The 19,262-nt window shown below is 38.4% G+C and overlaps 5 protein-coding genes and 1 long non-coding RNA gene across 10 annotated transcripts; 1 reads left to right on the forward strand and 5 right to left on the reverse strand.

The window, feature by feature from the left end:
* Positions 1–415: 415 nt before the first annotated feature.
* On the reverse strand, positions 416–3,131 carry LOC135170578 (odorant receptor 24a-like). The gene is made up of 3 exons (XM_064136545.1): positions 2,930–3,131; positions 1,184–1,892; positions 416–1,104 (listed from the first exon to the last, which is right to left on the reverse strand). The coding sequence occupies exons 2-3, from the start codon at positions 1,743–1,745 to the stop codon at positions 764–766; spliced, it is 903 nt and encodes a 300-aa protein (XP_063992615.1). The 5' UTR covers positions 1,746–1,892; positions 2,930–3,131; the 3' UTR covers positions 416–763.
* Positions 3,132–3,493: 362 nt separating this feature from the next.
* On the reverse strand, positions 3,494–6,513 carry LOC135170571 (uncharacterized). Its single transcript, XM_064136535.1, has 3 exons — positions 6,031–6,513; positions 4,653–5,361; positions 3,494–4,341 (listed from the first exon to the last, which is right to left on the reverse strand). The coding sequence occupies exons 1-3, from the start codon at positions 6,169–6,171 to the stop codon at positions 4,001–4,003; spliced, it is 1,191 nt and encodes a 396-aa protein (XP_063992605.1). The 5' UTR covers positions 6,172–6,513; the 3' UTR covers positions 3,494–4,000.
* Positions 6,514–6,854: 341 nt separating this feature from the next.
* Positions 6,855–8,964, reverse strand: LOC135170577 (odorant receptor 22c-like). Its single transcript, XM_064136544.1, has 2 exons — positions 8,199–8,964; positions 6,855–8,117 (listed from the first exon to the last, which is right to left on the reverse strand). The coding sequence occupies exons 1-2, from the start codon at positions 8,848–8,850 to the stop codon at positions 7,777–7,779; spliced, it is 993 nt and encodes a 330-aa protein (XP_063992614.1). The 5' UTR covers positions 8,851–8,964; the 3' UTR covers positions 6,855–7,776.
* Positions 8,965–9,537: 573 nt separating this feature from the next.
* LOC135170566 (modular serine protease-like) lies at positions 9,538–14,043 on the reverse strand. Of its 2 annotated transcripts, XM_064136526.1 has the most exons (10): positions 13,398–14,043; positions 13,050–13,237; positions 12,538–12,754; positions 12,332–12,451; positions 11,767–12,095; positions 11,442–11,693; positions 10,713–11,144; positions 10,053–10,354; positions 9,739–9,920; positions 9,538–9,666 (listed from the first exon to the last, which is right to left on the reverse strand). In XM_064136526.1, exons 1-9 carry the CDS (start codon positions 13,583–13,585, stop codon positions 9,819–9,821), a joined length of 2,130 nt encoding a protein of 709 aa, XP_063992596.1. In that variant the 5' UTR covers positions 13,586–14,043; the 3' UTR covers positions 9,538–9,666; positions 9,739–9,818. The 2 variants fall into 2 exon arrangements, with proteins under 2 accessions (XP_063992596.1, XP_063992597.1); XM_064136527.1 differs by lacking the exon at positions 9,538–9,666 and having other exon boundaries at positions 9,786–9,920; positions 9,992–10,354.
* Positions 10,087–13,037, forward strand: LOC135170582 (uncharacterized). The gene is made up of 3 exons (XR_010300399.1): positions 10,087–10,227; positions 12,347–12,473; positions 12,544–13,037. It is a non-coding gene; the product is annotated as an uncharacterized LOC135170582 (long non-coding RNA).
* Positions 14,044–14,179: 136 nt separating the features above from the next.
* Positions 14,180–18,416, reverse strand: LOC135170575 (uncharacterized). Of its 4 annotated transcripts, none has more exons than XM_064136543.1 (6): positions 17,761–18,416; positions 17,564–17,608; positions 17,128–17,213; positions 16,583–17,065; positions 16,030–16,452; positions 14,180–15,798 (listed from the first exon to the last, which is right to left on the reverse strand). In XM_064136543.1, exons 4-6 carry the CDS (start codon positions 16,849–16,851, stop codon positions 15,495–15,497), a joined length of 996 nt encoding a protein of 331 aa, XP_063992613.1. In that variant the 5' UTR covers positions 16,852–17,065; positions 17,128–17,213; positions 17,564–17,608; positions 17,761–18,416; the 3' UTR covers positions 14,180–15,494. The 4 variants fall into 4 exon arrangements, with proteins under 4 accessions (XP_063992613.1, XP_063992611.1, XP_063992612.1 ...); XM_064136541.1 differs by having other exon boundaries at positions 17,564–17,641; XM_064136542.1 differs by having other exon boundaries at positions 17,564–17,704.
* Positions 18,417–19,262: the final 846 nt, after the last annotated feature.

Consider the following 19,262-nt stretch of genomic DNA (forward strand, 5'->3'; position numbering starts at 1 on the left):
AGGATTCATTAATTAAAGTAGTTTATTTCTTCCACTGATTCACGTAACGTTGTAGAAGTCGAGAGGTGTGGATTAGAAAGTATCGTCAGGATGATAGATTGATCCAGTGAAGATTTACCTTAAATTAATCAGTGGAGCACAAGCATGAAATTAAAATCGCCTCTATATTCTGGAACATCACATTTACTGGTAGAAAAAGAAACTGAATTTTCCTGGACAGTTGATCCTGGATTTGGAGTTTAGGAGGAAAGAGTCTAAATAAGAAGAATACGAAAATTCCAGAGTCCAAATTGAAATTTAGGGGAGAATTCAACTGTAAATTCAGCCAAATTTAGTTCCGAATTGCACTGAATTGTCAGTAATTTCCCTGAAATCCCCATAATTTCTTCCAGAAATTCCCCAGGCCGTCAAATAAAAAGACAATGATTTTTCGTCACAATAAATTTGGTTCCTATATTTTATATAATGAAATATTCAGTAGAACGTGATCGCCGGGACAGAGATAACTAGATGCGTCAGTATTGTCAACAAATCGAATAATCCTTTTCCCTACGAGAATAGCTTATTGTCAATACCATTGGTAGAGACAGAAAAATATTAATAACACTGAAAGTAAGACGACAAATTATCCAGTCGATCCCTCTTCGATATTCCATTTCGCTGATGTGAATTCCTCATTCATGTTTAACGAATCATCTGCAATTCCAGATAATATATAAACTTGAAACTCTGTTTATTAAGAGGATTCAGCGCTCTATCGATTTCAATCCAATACTAATTTGAGAACGGAAAAGCACGAAAACATGATTTTACTAATTTTCTTGAAAGCCTCATGATTCATAACGAAAACTCCACCGGCTGTTAAATAACAGAAGAAATTATTCCGCATCATAATGAACTTGACATCCTTAGCTATATCCACTGACATATTATACCAGGGACAAGTGTATATTGTCCTGTGTAGGTTTTCAGCGTGACTCGCAAGTTTTTCACCGACAAAACTGTACATAAACAGCTCACAATACCAAATATATATTCTTAATCCATAATTAATATCATCATTATCCACTTTTCCACTCTTAATTCTCGCGAAAAGTGCAATTCCTAAAGGCAAAAAAACGATATTTTCCTATTCTCCATTTGGAACGATCCAATAATGAAAAAAAATCGTTAAAATATTTACCTGAGAGGCAAATGAGGACGCCATTGCAGAAGAGCTCGGAGAAAATAATTAAACTGAATAGTTCGTTCAGCTCCTTCCCCAGCATTAGTAACTCATTATGACGTTTTGAATATTTTTTGATACAGCGTTTTTGATTCAAATAGCTGTCATTATCGGTGACGCTTTCAAGACTTTGAGTGAGGATTTCAAATTGACCACAAAGATGCAATGCAGTGCTGAACATGAATGCATCAGATCCTGGGTATATTATAGCGGCGGTGGGAAAGCTGAGAAAGATCAAGAAATAATGTAACAAGTACAGACTGATGGGTGTGGTATCAGGGATCCAGCAGGACGGTCCCATCATGATGTTCCGCGGTGATGAACTATTATTCCCAATAATTTCAGTAGTGAAAGTAGGGGGCTGAGATATTGTTGTTTGAATCGTAATTAGTAGTGCTGCAGTAATTTGAACGGTGTAAGCTAAACGCCCCCAAAAGGCGTATTGGGTCATAATTCGATGGGACCGGGAGTCAGAGACATTTGACCAATCTTCCATTTCCGACTGGATGATGTGGCCCATTCGTTTTTGTTAAATCCGGGAAGTTGTTATTTTGATCGCTGAGACGCCGAATACGAGGGCTCCTGATAATCCGTCAATTAAATGTGCCGTTGATCCACAGTTTCCGTGGATAAGGATCCCTTCTAGTAGCACTACGACTGCGATAACCTGCGTGTAATCCACCAGGATACATGAAAAAAATGACAGGGCCCTTGACATAATTCGCGATACACGGAGAAAAATATTCAATAACATGATGACGTATTTTATCCGCAATTTGAACAGGTGCGAAATGCGATTAATGTGACATTTCACGGAACAATCGCATAATTTTTCCTGATTATTTTTTTCATCCCAATTTCCAAGTGGTACAAGTAAAACGATTTTGCTTCGGTTATTTTTCGAATATTTCCCGGTTTGTTGTTAAGCAATGAAAATATCCGATAAACAATTTGTACGCGTTTCAAACCCCAAAAGTGTCATTAGAAAAAATCAAGTTCAAAGACTTTACCTCGACATGAGCAGATTTGAAGGAGAATCCTTGGAAATTATCGATCAAAAAATTTTAAAAAATGTTGCTAATCATACGGTGAAGACAAAAGCCACTATTTGGGAACAATTCTCTGCATTTTGTGCAGACAGAAAATATACCCTGGAAGCCACAACTACCAGTGAAAAACCCTACCACATGACGTGAAATGCCACACATTTAATTGATTGAAATTGGAATGAAAAAATAATCCAGTCAAATACCCCTCGACCTTCAAAATTAATCGGATATTTCCCTCCAGTTTCCCTGCATACCACCGATCGGGATAACTTTCGCAGAAAAACCCTCGCCCTTCGCGATCGGGATTTTAAACCCGCAAAACTTATCCCCCTCGTTGCTACACAACGAAACTCTCGGGAAATATCCGATAATTTTGAAGGTCTTGGGGTATTACTACTGAACATTCCCTAATTTTTATCTTCCTCGTCTGAGCATAACTATAACATTGTTGGGACAAATTTCCTATTTCATTCCGTAATCGGTGAATCCACTAAGTTGTCTGCAATGTTCCCTGAATATTTCTCTCCATGTCGTTCTGTTCTAATATTTTTCGCGCGGGTTTTACTGATTTTTCCATCGCTCACGAATTGAGTTTTAAATGTAATTTTTCCATTTAATTCTGATAATTTTAATTTAAAATTTGCTGACTTGGTACCTCAATTCCAAGTAACATTGCGAACCGCAGAGTAGACATTCCATCTGGCTGCCATGGCCAGACACCTAGCATTCTGCACCATAGCTTCGACAACCCAAGAGCGTAATTCATATCTTGATTCCATTCCAACTTATCAATCGTTACTTTGTACTCCATTGAAGTAGCAGTTCCGTTGGTGTTCGTGTGTTCAGAGCAACTAAATTGTGAACGCTCTCAGACTCGCTTGCGTGCTCCAGCTTATACCCGCGAAAATATTTTACGAATTAACTATTCATTCCTCACCCGCTCACGGCATTCACTATCCCAAGGACATAACTAAAATATTATTGTAGAAATAGTCGCGCATTAACGATTCATTATATATTATCGATCTGACTACGAACTTGGGAGAGAAGAGTGCATTCAGTCCAAATAGCTAGCTAGAGAATGAACTATATCATTGGACTTGAATTGAAATCGTATATTCCGATTCTTAATTCAAAAAACTAGAAAACGTCAAAAATTTCTCGAATCACCTGCCACCAAACCCAGTTCTCCACCTCTGAATGATACGTCAGATGGAACCTGGACCCGTACAATCAGACGGCGATTACCGGGTGAATATCTCATTCATTCAACAACACTCGTTAAAGTGCAACTAACTAATTATCACAAACATTTTTCTGAGAGATTTATTAGTGGTGCTGTGTTTTCTGACCGCTTAGAAGGAATTTGAGGTACTTTGACAGAAGTCATGATTTGTATTATCGAATAAATCGCTTGACTCCAATGTTTATTAAACAAAATGTTCCTCTGACACATCTAAGGCTATATACATGTATATATCTAGTGCAATATCCACTATTTTGGAAATTTTCGGATGAAGTTTCCGCTACAGAGCTTGGAAATGATCATCAACTATCACCTTCTGCGAACTAGAGTTCGCAGTCCTGAAGACGTCTATTCAATTGACTACGGTTGTTATTTATTTTTTTTAATTGAGTTATTTCATCGCACCATTTGTTGCGACAATTATTCCAAGAAACTAAATACACAAGTTATATGCAATAGCATGGAATGTCATGAAGCACTTTATTCCAACACCATTTTAAGAACGGAAAAGCTCGAGAACATGAGCTTAGTAATTTCCTTGAAAGCCGCATAATTCATTACGATAATTCCACCAGCGGTCAAATAACAAAAAGAATAATTTCTCATCATAATAAATTTAATATCCTTAGCAGTCGACGATGACATATTATACCACGAACAATTGTAAATTGCGTTTTGGAATCTTTCAGCTTCAACGCACAGTTTCTCACCAACATATGTATACATAAATAACCCCATGTACCAAACACATATTCTTATTCCAAAATTAATATCATCGCCATTGACCTTTCCCTCTTTAACATCACCAAGAACAGCAATTCCTGAAGGGGAAAATATTACTTGTAGTTTTAACCCCACACAGAAAAAGATTTTGGATAAAAATTAGACCTCTAAAGGGTGAAACACGGGACAAAATGACAATCCACAACTTTTTAGGCCAAGTTTGATTACAAAAATTAGCTCCCAAGTCTAATTTTTATGATAAAACAGACCTTCATCCCTCGTTTCGCCCCTAAAGGTCTAATTTTCACTTAAAATTTCCTCATCTCCTTTATTGTCAAAAAATTTTTGAAAATCGTAAAAATCGTCGTTCCCTCAACCCTCTTGACAATGTCACCCCTGATTTATTTACCTGAAATGCAAATAAGGAAGCCATTGCTGAGAAGCTCAGAGAAAATAATTAAATTAACAACCTCGTTGAGATAATTGCTGAGCCTCAGTAATTTATCGTGTCGTTTGGAGAATTCCTTGATCCTCATTTTTTGACTCGAATATTCCCTTTCATAATTGAGTCTCTCTATATTTCCACTGAGTATTTCCAGTTGGCCACAAATATGCAGCGCAGCACTGAACATGAATGCATCGCAGCCTGTGTATATCAGTGCAGCACTCCAGAGACCCAGCAGAACTACATGATAATGTAACAAGTAGAAACTGGTGGACATTGTCACAGGAATCCAGCATGAAGGTCCCAATATGAGTGTTCGCGCTGGTAAACTACTGTTGTCACCGATTTCAGTGATATAATTCGGCAATCGAGACAGTGTCATCTCCAGTACGATCACCAGTGCTGCGCTAAATTGAATGGTGTAGGCTAAACGTCCCAGAGAGGCGTATTGATTCATAATTCGACGAGACTTGGCATCGCAAACATCCGACCAATCTTCCATTGCTGACTGGATGATGTAGCACATTCGATCTCGCTCCAGCCAGGGGAGGAGAATTTTCAGAGCTGTCACCATGAATATGGTGAGTCCAGTCAAGGTTTCTATGAAGTGGGACATTAACCCACAGTTTCCATGGACGAATAGCCGCTCCAATAGCGATATACCTGCAGAGAACTTTATCAAGTTGACCACGATTGACGGAGACTTGAAAATTTTGATTAAGTTTAAATTACGTTTAAATTAATTATGGAAAATAGTCATCTTCTAGACTGATATCATTATCATAATTTAAACCTAACTCGGTCCTTCTTGGTAATGATCGGACCGGAGAAATATATTTTTCAAAAGATAAATATTTCACTGAAGCACATGGATATTTGATAAATATAATTTTTCTTCTTCACGTACTACTGGTTAATAAATTTTACGAAGTCACATATCATTAATTATTACATTTACGGTATTGACAGGATCATTTATGTGTAAGTAAAATACGAAAGAAATTTTGGATAAAAATTAGACCTTTAGAGGTCGAAATATGGAACGAAATGACAATAAACCAATTGTTGGGTCTTGTTTTGTTGGAAAAATTAGACTTGAGAGGCTAATTTTTTTTATAAAACTAACCTTCATCCCTCGTTTCACCCCCTGAATTTCTCATTTTGATCTAAATATCGATTCTAGTACCCGGCACCGTAATTTTTCACAGACTTTTCTTTCCGCGTAGAAAATTAAATGGTCTTCATCAATCATTACGGTAATTTTTCCCTTTATTAGTCCAGAAAAATTCTGGATTTATTATGCCTGCATTAAAAGTTGTCTCGAGACCAGTGTATTGTGTACCTCAATAGCAAAAAAAAATCCACTTCGTAGGATAGACGAGACTTCATCGCGTTTCCATGGCCAGACACCCACAGTTATGCACCAGAGCTTTGAGAAGCCAAGGGCATACTGCATGTCTCGATTCCAGTGCAACTGATGCATTTCTTCCTTGTACCTTATTTCTATTTCAGTTCATTGGTGTTCCCTTGCTGAGGGACACTGTGACACTGAGGGTTTACTGCACCGCTTGCGTGTGAAGGCTTATACTGATGAAAATATTTATCAGATCGATTATTCATCAGTATGTTACTCGCCTCCATCGCTATTAATATTGCACGAATTATATTTAACAAAAACTATATGTTTCGGGGAACAGTTTTGCATCAATGAGTAATCATGATGTGCTATCGATCTGAGCGGAGAAATTTTATCGTTGGGGTTCCTCTGGAGGAGCTGAGTCTAGTGTCCTATGATACCGTCACACGCGCAAACCGATAATTCATATGTTTGAATATCTGAAGTTCACATGGGGAAAATTATTTAGTCCGAGTTACATAACTATTTCCCTAGTTCGTAATGGGAAATAGTTTTTTATTTTGAAGAGACGAAACCTGAGATTTTCAGCCACTTCTCAGGGTTATCACCGAATAAAGTACAAAATTGTAACGAAATTTATCGGTCGAGAAATTGTTTGCGGATATTTTGTCAGGATAACTTTGTGGATAGAAATACCACTTCACTATAAGACTATTGAGTTATGTTTAGAAGCGAAGAATTACTGGAAATTAATAAAATTAATTGATAAAATTAATAAAATAAAAATAATTACTAACATTTCCAGGAAAATTCGGTACGATGTGATTGACAAGTGATAATGTCATTAAAAATATGGAGTGTAAAATAATTTTCAAAATTTTTGTGCTGTTCGAATGAGGTGCCAACTATAATAGTATACTACAAACTCTCTTCCGACGAAAATACAATTATTATAACATTTCTAGAATAATTTATTCATTGTGACTCACTTAACTCTTCAGATGATTATAACACAACTTCCACAGCTGATTCTGATGTTCTTTTCCTACTTCGGAGTATCTTCTCACTCACGATCATTTTCACAATTATCTGAGAACTCGAGTAATTGATAAATCATCAAAAATCAAATTTTCCAGCCAAATACCCCTCGACCTTCAAAATTAATCGGACATTTCCCTCCAGTTTCTCTGCGTACCACTGATCGGGATAACTTTTGCAGAAAAACCCTCGCGCTTCGCGATCGGGATTTTAAACCTGCAAAACTCATCCCTCTCGTTGCTACGCAACGAAACTCTCGGGAGATATCCGATAATTTTGAAGGTCTTGGGGTATTACTACTAAAAATTTTGGGATAATTTCGATTGTACCTTAAGTACTTTTCCCCCCAAAACCAATTATCCAACAATTGTAATTTTTCCAATATTTTACTCTCCACCTGGGGAGTAAGTCGATTTTATCGTGAATTATTTAATTTCGTCCAATAATGAGTACCACGAAATATTTACTCCTTAATGTACCCAAAATAAATGCCCACCAATTGACCCTTACGTCATTATTAACAAAGAAAACAGTGGTGAGTACCTAATGACTAAACTAATTCCAGAGTTGGCGCTCAAAAGAGCCTATTACCTCCCCTAATTTTTCGAAATTCTTCATTTTCTAAACTTAAAACCCACCCTCTAAATCGACGAACATCTGCGTTTGTTAAGAGGACCCGGTCATCCCTGGACTTCATTCCAATTGAACTTTTAAAACAGAAAAGCATGAAAACATGATTCTAGTAATTTCTTTGAAGGCCTCAAAATTTATTACGAAAATTCCACCGGCGGTCAAATAACAGAAAGAATTATTTCGCATCATAATAATTTTAATTTCTTTGGCAATATTCACTGACATACTATACCACGGACAGTTGTATATTGTGCTGTGCGATTTGTCAGCTTGACTCGCAAGCTTTTCCCCAACATAACTGTACATGAACAGCTCACCATACCAAATACATATTCTTATTCCAAAGCTAATATCATCACTATCCACTTTTCCATTTTTAACGCTAGTTAGAATTGAAATTCCTAAATGGAAAACAACAACAATATTTTAACTCAATGTTTGGTGAACTTCAGACACTTTCGAAAGATCGTTAAAATATTTACCCGAAAGGGAAATAAGGAGGCCATTACAGAAAAACTCGGAGAACATAATCAAACTGACAATGTTGTTGACTTCGTTACCCAGCGTTAATAACTTATTATGACGCTTCGAGTATTCTTCGATCCTGCGTTTTTGCTCCCAATGGCTCTCACCATCAGACATATCTTCAAGCTTCTGATTGAGCACTTCAAATTGACCGCAAAGATGCAATGCAGCACTGAATATGAGTGCATCGAATCCGGGAAATGTTACAGTGGCGATGTACGCGGCGACACAGACCAAAAAATAATGTAACAAGTATAAACTCGTGGACATGGTATCGGGAATCCAGCATGAAGGACCCAGTAGTAGGTTCCGCGTTGATGAACTGTTGTTCCTAAATGCCTCAGTAGTGAAATTAGGAGGCCGAGCTGCACTGAATCCTATCACGGTCACTAGTACTGCAATTATTTGAGCGCTGAAGGTTAAACGCCCCCAAAAGGCGTATTGGTTCATAATTTTACGGGACCTCTTGTCGCAAACATTCGACCAATCTTCCATTACTGACTGCATAACATAGCGCATTCGTTCTTGTTGAATCCAGGGGCAAAGAATTTTCAAAGCTGCGACAGTTAATCCAAAGACACCTGTCATGCCGTCTACAAAACTAGTCATTGATCCACAGTTTCCGTGGACGAATAGTCTTTCTAGTAGCGATACAACTGCAGCAACCTTCGTTTAAACCACCATGACAGACGGAAAAAAATATTCCGTAAAAATGACAAGACCATTAACATAATTCGCGAAAGGGAATCGTATTCTGGTAATTTCAATAATTTTAATGATTTCTCCAAAAGAAAAATTATCGAACGCATTATCGGAATATTCCTGACACTTTCGCGAATTGCGTTTGGAAATGTAATTTTTACATTTTTCTCTTACAATTTTAATTAAAAACTGGTTATTTTGGTACCTCAATTCCAAAGAATAATGCAAATCGCATGTTCGACATTTTACTCCTGTTCCATGGCCAAACACCCAGAGTTTTGCACCATAACTTCGAGAAATCAAGAGCGTAATGCATATCTCGATTCCATTGCAACTCATGAGTCGCTAGTTCATGCTCCATTGAAGTGGCAGTTCTCTTAGCTTTCGTTGTTCAACAACGGAATTGTGGACGTTCATGAATTCCCTTGGGTATTCAACTTATAGAAGAAAAAATATTTTTCGAATTAACTATTCATCTGTACCTTGCTCATGAACCGTATTCAATATTGTAAGGACATAACTAAAATATTATTCAGGGTATAGTCATGCATCAATGATTTATTATGCAACATCGACCTGAGTACAAACTTGTGAGGGAAGAGCGCATTCAGTCAAAGTTACTAGAGAGGGAATATCATTATATTTTTGCTGGACTTGTATATTTCTATTCGGTTTTTTTGGAATAACTGTAGCCCTTTAGTCCTTCAATTTCCTACAGGATAACTGCAATGTTTGGAATAAAATATTAAATATTAAAATAATTAATACCGGCAGGTACTTGCCTCAGAGAAATACCTTGAGAAAATATTTTGTACTGTCGAGAATATTAATTTCTGACGGTGATTATTTGCTCAGCGTAAAATTCCCACTTTTGTTTAAACAATAATATCCTCATTTGGTAATTGCTCGAGGTCGGCAGGTCCAACAATTGGGACAGTCTCGACAATTCCATCGATCCAATTACTGTAAACTGTCACCTGAGAATAAAATTATTTAAGAAACGATCGAGTCTTCAGGGATTATACCAGAACTGGACTCTGGTGCTTACAAAGGTCTTAAATACAGGCATAATCCATCTTAACTGATATAACTACCGTCGACCATCTTACTTTCGTAAAAACTGTGTAGTACTGAGGGTCACACGTGAGACTCCCTATTTTTCTGGGACTGACTGAGACGATTCCATGGAGATCCCAGATGGTGGAGTTTCGTCTCTGCAGAACTAGGCCACCACCACTGTCTCCATTACACACTGAAGTGCCATTGCTCCAGCCAGCGCAGAAGGTAGTGTAAGTCAAGTATTTTCGAAAATCTCTTTTTTGACTTTCCCTGCATTCTTCTTCGGATATTATTTTTTCACTGGTGACCCGCAGTCGCTGACTAATTGTCCTGTTTTCAGTGATTCCCATTCCTGCATTGATACACGAAGAGAATAATTGTGTAGAAATTACGTGACACTTTCGTAATCTGCCAGTTAAATATTCGGTAAAAATTACGAAACAATTACACACTTTTTCAGTGAAGTCCCAGGAAAAGTCCAAAAGGTTTCAGGAAAAATGTGGAACGTTCAGTGAAAAAATACGTTACTCTTTCGTAATTTTTATGGAATACTGTGTTGACTGGCAGATTATGGAACAAACGTAATTTTTAAATAATTTTTATCTTCGTGTAAGATCAATCAATAAATTGATCAAATAACTTCGGTATCTGGGAAGCTACTTAATAAATTAGTTTGAAAAATGGAAAATGGCGAAGATACTTAGTCTCACCAGCCACCAAACCCATCTCTCCACCTCTGAATGACACATCAGATTCCCTAGACCAGTTCAAGCAGGCGGGATTAACCCTGGAATTAATGATCGCCGGTTTATTCAAAATTAAAATCGCCAAATCTGATCCATAATTTCCCTCGTGATCGTGATATGCTCCTTGTACTTCGATTCGTGAAACCTCGAATATTTGGGTGTCTTCGTCGCTCTCGTCGAGAGTGAAGTTACTGGAGAAACCAGCGAGGACAACTCGAATGGTTTTCGAATCGGTCTTCCAGACGCAGTGGCCAGCTGTCAGGACGATACTTTCGGAAATCAATGTACCTCCACAGAAAAATGTCCAGTGACCGTTTTCATGAGAGAAGAGAGTCGCGTGCCAGGGTAATGGCTCTTCTGGAGAACTCTCCCAACCCTTCACGATCAGTGCTATCGCTGAGGAGGAAATATTAGGGTCAAGTTGTCTGGCAGGAGATGGGGAGTCTCCAATTTTCAAGACTCACAGAGAAAAATGGTCAGTCCAAATTGTTAAATTTAGATGGAGAGAATTTTTTTAGAAAGAAAAGGGTGAAGACTTCCAGAGACGTCGTAAATTGTTTCTTCTGCTTTCAACCAAGAGATTGTTATTATTTCCGGGACTTGGACTACAAATTTTCACCAGAAATTTCTCTGGGGATTTTTGTTCACTGACTGACGTATTTTCTGGTGACTGATAATTCATAGAAAATTCACCTGACGTTTCTCGCACCCCACACAGGGGTCTGCACTTCAGAGGAAGTTGACTCCAGGTTCCATCATGGAGACAAGTTGTGTGTAAGGCCCCGGAAACCCTCTCGTAAAATTCTGGACATTCTAAAGTCACTTTGGTACCGACTGGCATGGAATCGTTGCAGGGAATCCACCCCTGTCTGGTTCCCCACAGGACTTCGCACCGTTTTCTCGTTGCGGGTGAACTCAATGGAGGGCACGTGATGTGCTGACTCTCTGGGGAAGTCGAAAAAGCTTCGAGAATTCGTGGGACTTCCTGAGCGATGGGAAAATTTTTTGAGAATTTTACCAGAAATGCAGGAGGAAATTTCAGGGAGCCAGTGATTATTCTGACAGAATGCGCTGCTGGATCCTTCCAAGATGGCTCCAGTGGCACAGGTGACGTTTAGACCAGTGAGCTCGGGGACTATTTGACCCGGTCGACAGAGAGGACAGTTGGAAACCGACACGTGAACACCTGGTTTAGCCAGGGGTAAGCGACAAGCCCCGTGGGGAATAGCGATATGGCATATCGAGTCTTCTTCGTCGCTAAAATCTTGACAATTTACTTCTAAATTACATTTTAATGAGGATAGAATACAGGCCCCATATGCACATCGAAAATATCCGCTAGAACAACTAGAAAAAACTCGTTATTTCATTAAAAAAAAATTCTTTAAAATTTTAATTGATTTTTTTGGAAATTTGTCTCATTAAAATGTTATCGAGATTCCAAAAAATTCATTCTTTTGCATTCGAAATTTGATAGTAATATAAAACTACAATTTTCACATTTGAAAAATTTTAAAATAAGACTTTTGTAAATGTTAATTGAAAAAACCTGACGATAAAAAAAAATATAAATTTATTCTCACTTTTTATTTGAGCAGACATTCAAAAATTCATCTGATCCATCACGACATTGGCGAGATCCATCGCAAAGTCTCGAGATGGGGATACATTGCCCCCCACTCTCGCAAGAGAATTCATCCGATCTGTTGAAAATTATCCTCCCGGGTAATTAATTATAAAATTACTTCACTATTAAATATTCTGGTCCTTCGATGAACGAAATTTTTACCTGCAGGTAAACTGAAGGCATTCGTCCCCCTGACAATTCATAGGGGCACATTGGGAAGCCTCTTCGTCGCTTCCGTCGACACAATCGTTCACTCCATCACACATCACTTCCCGGTGAACGCATCCTCCGTAATTACATTGAAAGGAATGTCCTGGACATGGAAAGTCCCTACACAGAGCTTCGCTCTCATCGCTACCATCAGCACAGTCCAAGTAACCTTGACCGTTATTTTTTAAATTATTTATAACTCATATAAAGTTCATTAATGTTGCTGTCGTGGTAAAAAATAATTATTTCACGAAAACGAAGCTGATAATTTATTTAATTTTTTGTGAATATGACGAATCCTTTTCATGAATTAAAATAAATTGAGAATATATAAAACAAAAATAAAAATAAAAAAAATATATAAAAAAATATAAGAAAATTTTGAAATATATAAAAAAATATAAAATAAAACAAAAAAATTGAAAAAATCAAATCAATATTTTGGCTTATGACTTTAGAATTACCGTTGCAAGTTTTCGAACTCAGAATACATTCAAGAGACTCTAGACAACGATACTCTCGATCTGAGCATGTCGGTACTATATCGCAGTGGAGTTCATCACTTCCATCAATACAATCCTGTCGACCATCGCATCTGGCTGACCTTGGAATACAAGCTCCGTAATAGCAGCGATACGATGATGACGGACATCTGAAGGGAAATTAACATTCAGATTTTTCGGTGTGTCCCCCACGGCCAGGTATTTTTTCATTCAATTAAATTTTGTTCACGAGAGTTTTTGGTGCCATAGAATTTACCACAATTGTCTAACTTATTTTTTAGGGAATTATCAGGATATCTAAACACTTACATCACATGATAACACAATTTCTGGATTTCATCCGACGAATCTGGACAGTCCACGAGGCCGTCGCAGATTTTTTTCAGATCAATGGATGATCCATCGGTGCAGATAAATTGTGGTGGATTTCTACCGATCGATTCGGCGAAGCTCTTCCAGGATTTTAAGAGTAAAAATAAAAAAATCAACTTCAACATCTTTCCAGGCTTTTAACACTGAGTTCCGATGATTTGACGATGTCGTCTTATATAGAGAGAAGCTCTATGACTTCACGGTGGATTATGCTAATGAAAATTCCTGGAAATTCTGATTGATCTCCAAGATGTGACGCTATTGTGTCGGAAAATGTATTCAACAAGACTATCGCTAAAGCATAACATATTAATTATCGCGAATGTATTTGTGGGGAATTTATTAGGGGCTCTTTGTCTCTGGTGTCTTTGTTCCATTTGATGTTATTGAAAAGGAATTCAACGTACGTTGAGAGAAGTCATCATTGTGTCACAGAAAAATTGCATGATCTAATACCATTTATTAGATATCGAATTTCTCTGACAAATAAGATCTATCTGGTACAATAAATTGTGTTGAAAATTATGTAACGAAATGTTCTTTACACCATTTGGAAATAATCATTAATTATCACTTCTCTTATTCATACTCAGCTTCTACTTGTACCTTTCAATCCAAAAATCGAAGCTTGAAGTGTCCTCCCCACGTAAGACTCCCAAGGATTCTCTTGGTTCCTCATCTTTGGCGAATCACTTGTAAAAATCGAATAGCACATATAGTTTTGATTGTTACTGCCATATTTAATGTCAATAATGTGATACATTCAAGGCTCTGGTAGGAACACGGACGATGAATCTCCACATCTCAATATTCATTACGAAAAATTACAAACTATTTCTTTAGTAATTACATCAGCATTGGTTGTCTCTCCAACATAACAATTATACATAACAAATAGAATGTCATTACTCAATTTTCGTTATTGTAATTCGAAATATCAGGGGATGGTCAACGGTCAAAGACATCGCGGTAAGTGTTTCATACTTTATTTTGTCGGACGAGTCAGGACGGATGTCTGTCTCTAAAATAGTATTCCATTTTCTTTGGGCCAGTCATTAGGCGGTGATGATCAATCAGCAATAAGGAGCGATCGCAGTGGAAATGGATAATTACATTGTTTACATGAAACCCTTTTCATAAAAATCTATGAATATAGGAAGCCCTCTGAACATCACTCACAATGAGAGGTCTAGGCTTTGGGATCATTAATTTTCTGAATTACTCGTTTCAAGAATGTAATGAGATTAGGTTCTACTTCCTGATTACTCCAATTAGTCACCTGTAATCGTGCAGAAGTGTTTATTCATCTGTAAATATTAAAATTGCATTATGATATGACGTTCCTCATAATTTTGCATTCGATGATGCAAAATTATTTTCTGTCCAGCTGTTCCTGAAATGAGCTAGTCAGTCAAAGCAGTGGCCCAACGCCTCCACCCTCTCATTGCCAGCTCCAAATCGAAATTTAAACTTGAACTGTCTTGAAAATAATTGTCCACCTGATACGACTACTGTAGGACATCGTCAGGCTGAAAGATAATTAAATCAAGACCTCAGTTATTGCGAGCAACAACTGCGGCCCTTTTTCGTTCGCCCAGCTGAAGATCAATGTAACAAGACTGCGAAGCAGTTTCATAGACAATACACTCATATTTCCGCACAATGAGCATTCGCATACTGACGTGCTTTAGCTTAATTTGGCGCTGATATAATCGCACATCACATGTCAATGAAGATCGGTTATGCACTAGACCAGGCACCATCAGGTTCATTCACATACCATTCGTCAAGTTATTGTCGATGCAATCGAGAGCCATTTCTAATTGACATATTCGATATGACATAGTTTGAGAATATCATTTCCCTTCGAATTTCCAGAAACAAACAATCATTAGTCATCAGTGAACGACAATTGTACACATGCGAAAATACGAGCAGAACGACAGATGTAAAAATCCACTTTATGAGATGACAATATATTTGGACATTCACACGGAGCATTGAGAATCGTGTGATATTTTTCACGGATAGAAATCACTCCGATCGTTTCTCCTCACATTGTGTGTCATCAAGATTGTGGAGCCAATTGAAGATCATCATGTTCCTTTCATACTTCGTCAACTGTTTTCCACGCTCTCTTTCCACATCGTTCACCGTCAACGGATGATCACGTGGCTTGCGCAATGGTATTGATGATCCTGGTAGTGTTGATGCTGTACCAGGTACAATCAGAGTTGCTCCAGGTGAGGATTGAGCAGCTGATGCTGCAGCTTCAAGCCTATCAAGATTGAATTCACTCTGGGACAGGCGCTCCAGTGCGCGGTAAGTTGTTAATAGCCTGAGACAAAAGAAATATTTCATTAAACTTTTCAGATTACCTCGACATTTAGTCCGGTTTCCCTTCGATGTTCTGCAACATTCAGGTTTTACCTGAAGACTAGGTGAGCAGGAATAAATCCAAGTGATCTATCATCAGGGATTTAGTTCTTGCAGTTAAGGAATAAGGAAACCCATTTCACTTATGTCTTCCTGGAGACATCATAGCTGAATGGTTCAAATATTGACTTACCTGCGGCGAATGTAATTCTGTCGGACCTTTTTATTAACCGACCTCACAAGGTCAGCAGCGGTGAAGGGTATTGATTGTGGGTGAGGGGTAGATAACTGTTGTTGTGCAGTACCACCATGTGGACTTGGTAGCTGTGATGTACTGGCGACATCACCAACAGCCACCCAGGTACTGCAAGATCTTGATGCATGATCTAGTCTAGCTTGCTCCAGTAATAATCCATTACGATGTGCTGAGTCTAGGGCCAATGCGGAGACCGCTGATCGAAGGCCATGGGAACCGGTGACTTCGGGTGATGATAGTTGAAAGACATCGGTGGTGCTGAAGCTTTTCTGAAGGCCGAGAGCTGATGACAGCGCACCACAACTGCGGATGAGTTCATTCTCCTCCTCGAACCAGAGGATTTCTGGTATGTCAGCTGGTCTATAATGAATTATTGGAGGGGTGATTAGGCGAGGGGGTTCGTTTTTTAGGGATGTTGTTGCGGAAATTAGCTAATGAGGAGAAAGACTCTAGGAGGGTCTGGAGGGTGAAAAATGGAGGACATGTTTACCTGCTGCTTTGATTCTCACGAGTATCTGGGTTTGGTGATGGTCCACGACCAGCCAGCTGGACATCGCTGTATGATTTGAAACCTACAAGACGATTTGCCCCTTTGGCTTCACTGGTTATTGATGACACACTGAACAAGGATAGATCTGTCGTGACACTCTCGTGACTTGGAGATCGCAGCATACGACAGGGTGGTGGGGGTTGAATCGTTACCATTGTTGGAACAGTTGTAGGAACTGGAGATGCTGAATTAGGTTGTGATTCAGACATTTCTTATTTCAGATATTTCGTCTGAATACATCGAATGATTGGTCAATTGATCTATTCATCAAGTTTCTGATTGATATTCTCCTCGTCGAACTGTTTGTTGACCAATTCGATAATTAGATTGTGCTCGTGCTGAAGAAGTTTTAGGAAATTTCTTGATTCTTTTAGCTGAGAAAATTTATTACGTTGCAGCACTCGATGGCCAGTGATTTGATTCCTGCACCAGATGGGTGATCAGTGTTAATTATTATTGATTGATGTTTATTATTCAGTTCTCACCATCTGATTCTCCGGTCGCCAATCAACTGAAAATGACTGCTTCAGTTCATTTAGCGATTGAGCATTGGATAGTGATGACTGGTATTCTGAAATAGTGATAACGGACACATGAATGTGATCGTTATCCGATCACCGGAAGTTGGGCAATTTACGTTATCACTAAAAACGGATGCGGATCTAATTATAAGCGGACGGAACAATTCAGCAAAAATAAAATTAGTCGAAATTTGTTAAATGTGAAGTTAAAAATTGAGGTGGAATTTTCTAAGAGTTACGTTTTTGTTGTTAAAAAAATGTATTTATCCCACGCTAGAGTTTCATCGATCACCGGCTTATGCTACGACCTGTTTGAACTATAAGCCTCAAGGGCAATTTCAAAGATAGCTCCGCTACAATGTTCGACGTTAACAGACCATTTTTTTAACGAAAATTATACCTTTTACGAGGTTGAAAAATGCGAACGATCTAGGAACACAACCAGCTAGATGCGGTGAGCGTATGAATAGTAAATCGACTGTAAATTATCCACCAAAACATGAATATTCAGTAGCAAATTGTCCACGTTCGTTAAATTCTCCTGCCAAACTAGATTAATTATTGACATGCACTTAAAAAAATCGATTACCAACTCACCTGTACGATATCACACTGAAAGTTCCACAATTATCGACAATTTTTTGAACTCACGATACGAAAAACATTAACAAAGACTTATCGAAAATTCACCAAACGTTCGTTCAATAAAACTAAAAATTTTTTTTAGTTTAAATCAATTATTTTTTAAACTTCACCACCAGATTCTTGAAATTCACTAATTAATTTTCTCTGTGTAAACACGACACCAACACTAGCCGCTCCCAATCGCTCCCTTAAAATCCTTGAAGACCTTCGCCGCATCAAATGTACACCCACACAATTGATTCATTAATTATAACATATGGAGGGCACCTCCAGAAGATGAATCATGAAATTTCATCCCCCAGGGGATCAATAGAAAATGTTGACGCCGGACACGAGTGCGTCCGGCAAAATTCACCAGGTAGTCTTAGCAACACGCCCCCCTCGGTAACTCATTAGACTCAAAATGCACTCAAAAAGTCACTGACCCCCAAAAATTCCCTGCGCTCAACGCAAGGGGGTGAAATGGCGCGATAATTACACAAAAATGGAATTTAAATTTAATGTTTTAATCTCCGGAAAAAAAACGTCAACATATCGAACGACGGGGCCGCGGGTGAATGGCTATTATTTTCCATTTCCCGGTGACCGGGGTAGTGCGGAGTGAGCTGCGAAGTGATGCTACTGCACAGGCGTCGATCAATAGGGGTGAGGGAGGGCAAAACACCTTCACGTCGACTCTTCTCTTCTACGCGATTGTGGAGTTTGCAGGAGAGATGGCAGATACATTCAGTAAAACGGATGAATCGCCTCGTTTACCATTGACATATGTTTCCAATTTCAACCCTCCACAAACGGGGGGATGTTCAATAAAAATTACAGATCTCTGTAATCCGGAGCGAAGGGTTGACGTAATTTTTACGCTATCGTCCTGGCATTTTTACCGAACGTTCCATAATTTTTGGATTAATTGTCTGTCACGTAAAATTCCCCAGTCGATTTCGTAATCGATAAGTCAACCGATCTTCTAATTTCTATTGAATATTCCACTGCGCGCGTTTGATGAAAACGTTTTTTCGACGATTCAATTGACGCGTCTTCTTGAAGTTGTTTACCCAAGAATTGACAAATTATGGAACTCCGCAGTTCTTAATCGCAATCAATCGATTAATTGGACCTCAATCAAGTGTCAAATGAATGCGAAAAATTCTAAAATTCATAAATAAATAAATAAATGTCTCAGAAAAATTATAAAAATGTAAATATATTTATAATCGTATGCCCCGGTTCGAAGCGAGGAGTCGCCGACAGTCGGCCGAGGCTCGGCCAACAGTCGGCCGAGCCTCGGCCCACTGTTGGCCACTCGTCATCTCCCACCCGAGGTATTGGACATTCTTGTAGCGTTTCACCACCTCCCCACTGAACAAATGATCTGCATTGTACTCTTTATAATGTAGTAGGCGTCGTTATTCCCGGCGCCTCTCGGTGCACAATTTTTTTTTTTTAATACGGGTCAG

This window comes from Diachasmimorpha longicaudata, chromosome 17 (genome assembly GCF_034640455.1).
Source record: "Diachasmimorpha longicaudata isolate KC_UGA_2023 chromosome 17, iyDiaLong2, whole genome shotgun sequence".
NCBI classification, from domain to species: domain Eukaryota; kingdom Metazoa; phylum Arthropoda; class Insecta; order Hymenoptera; family Braconidae; genus Diachasmimorpha; species Diachasmimorpha longicaudata.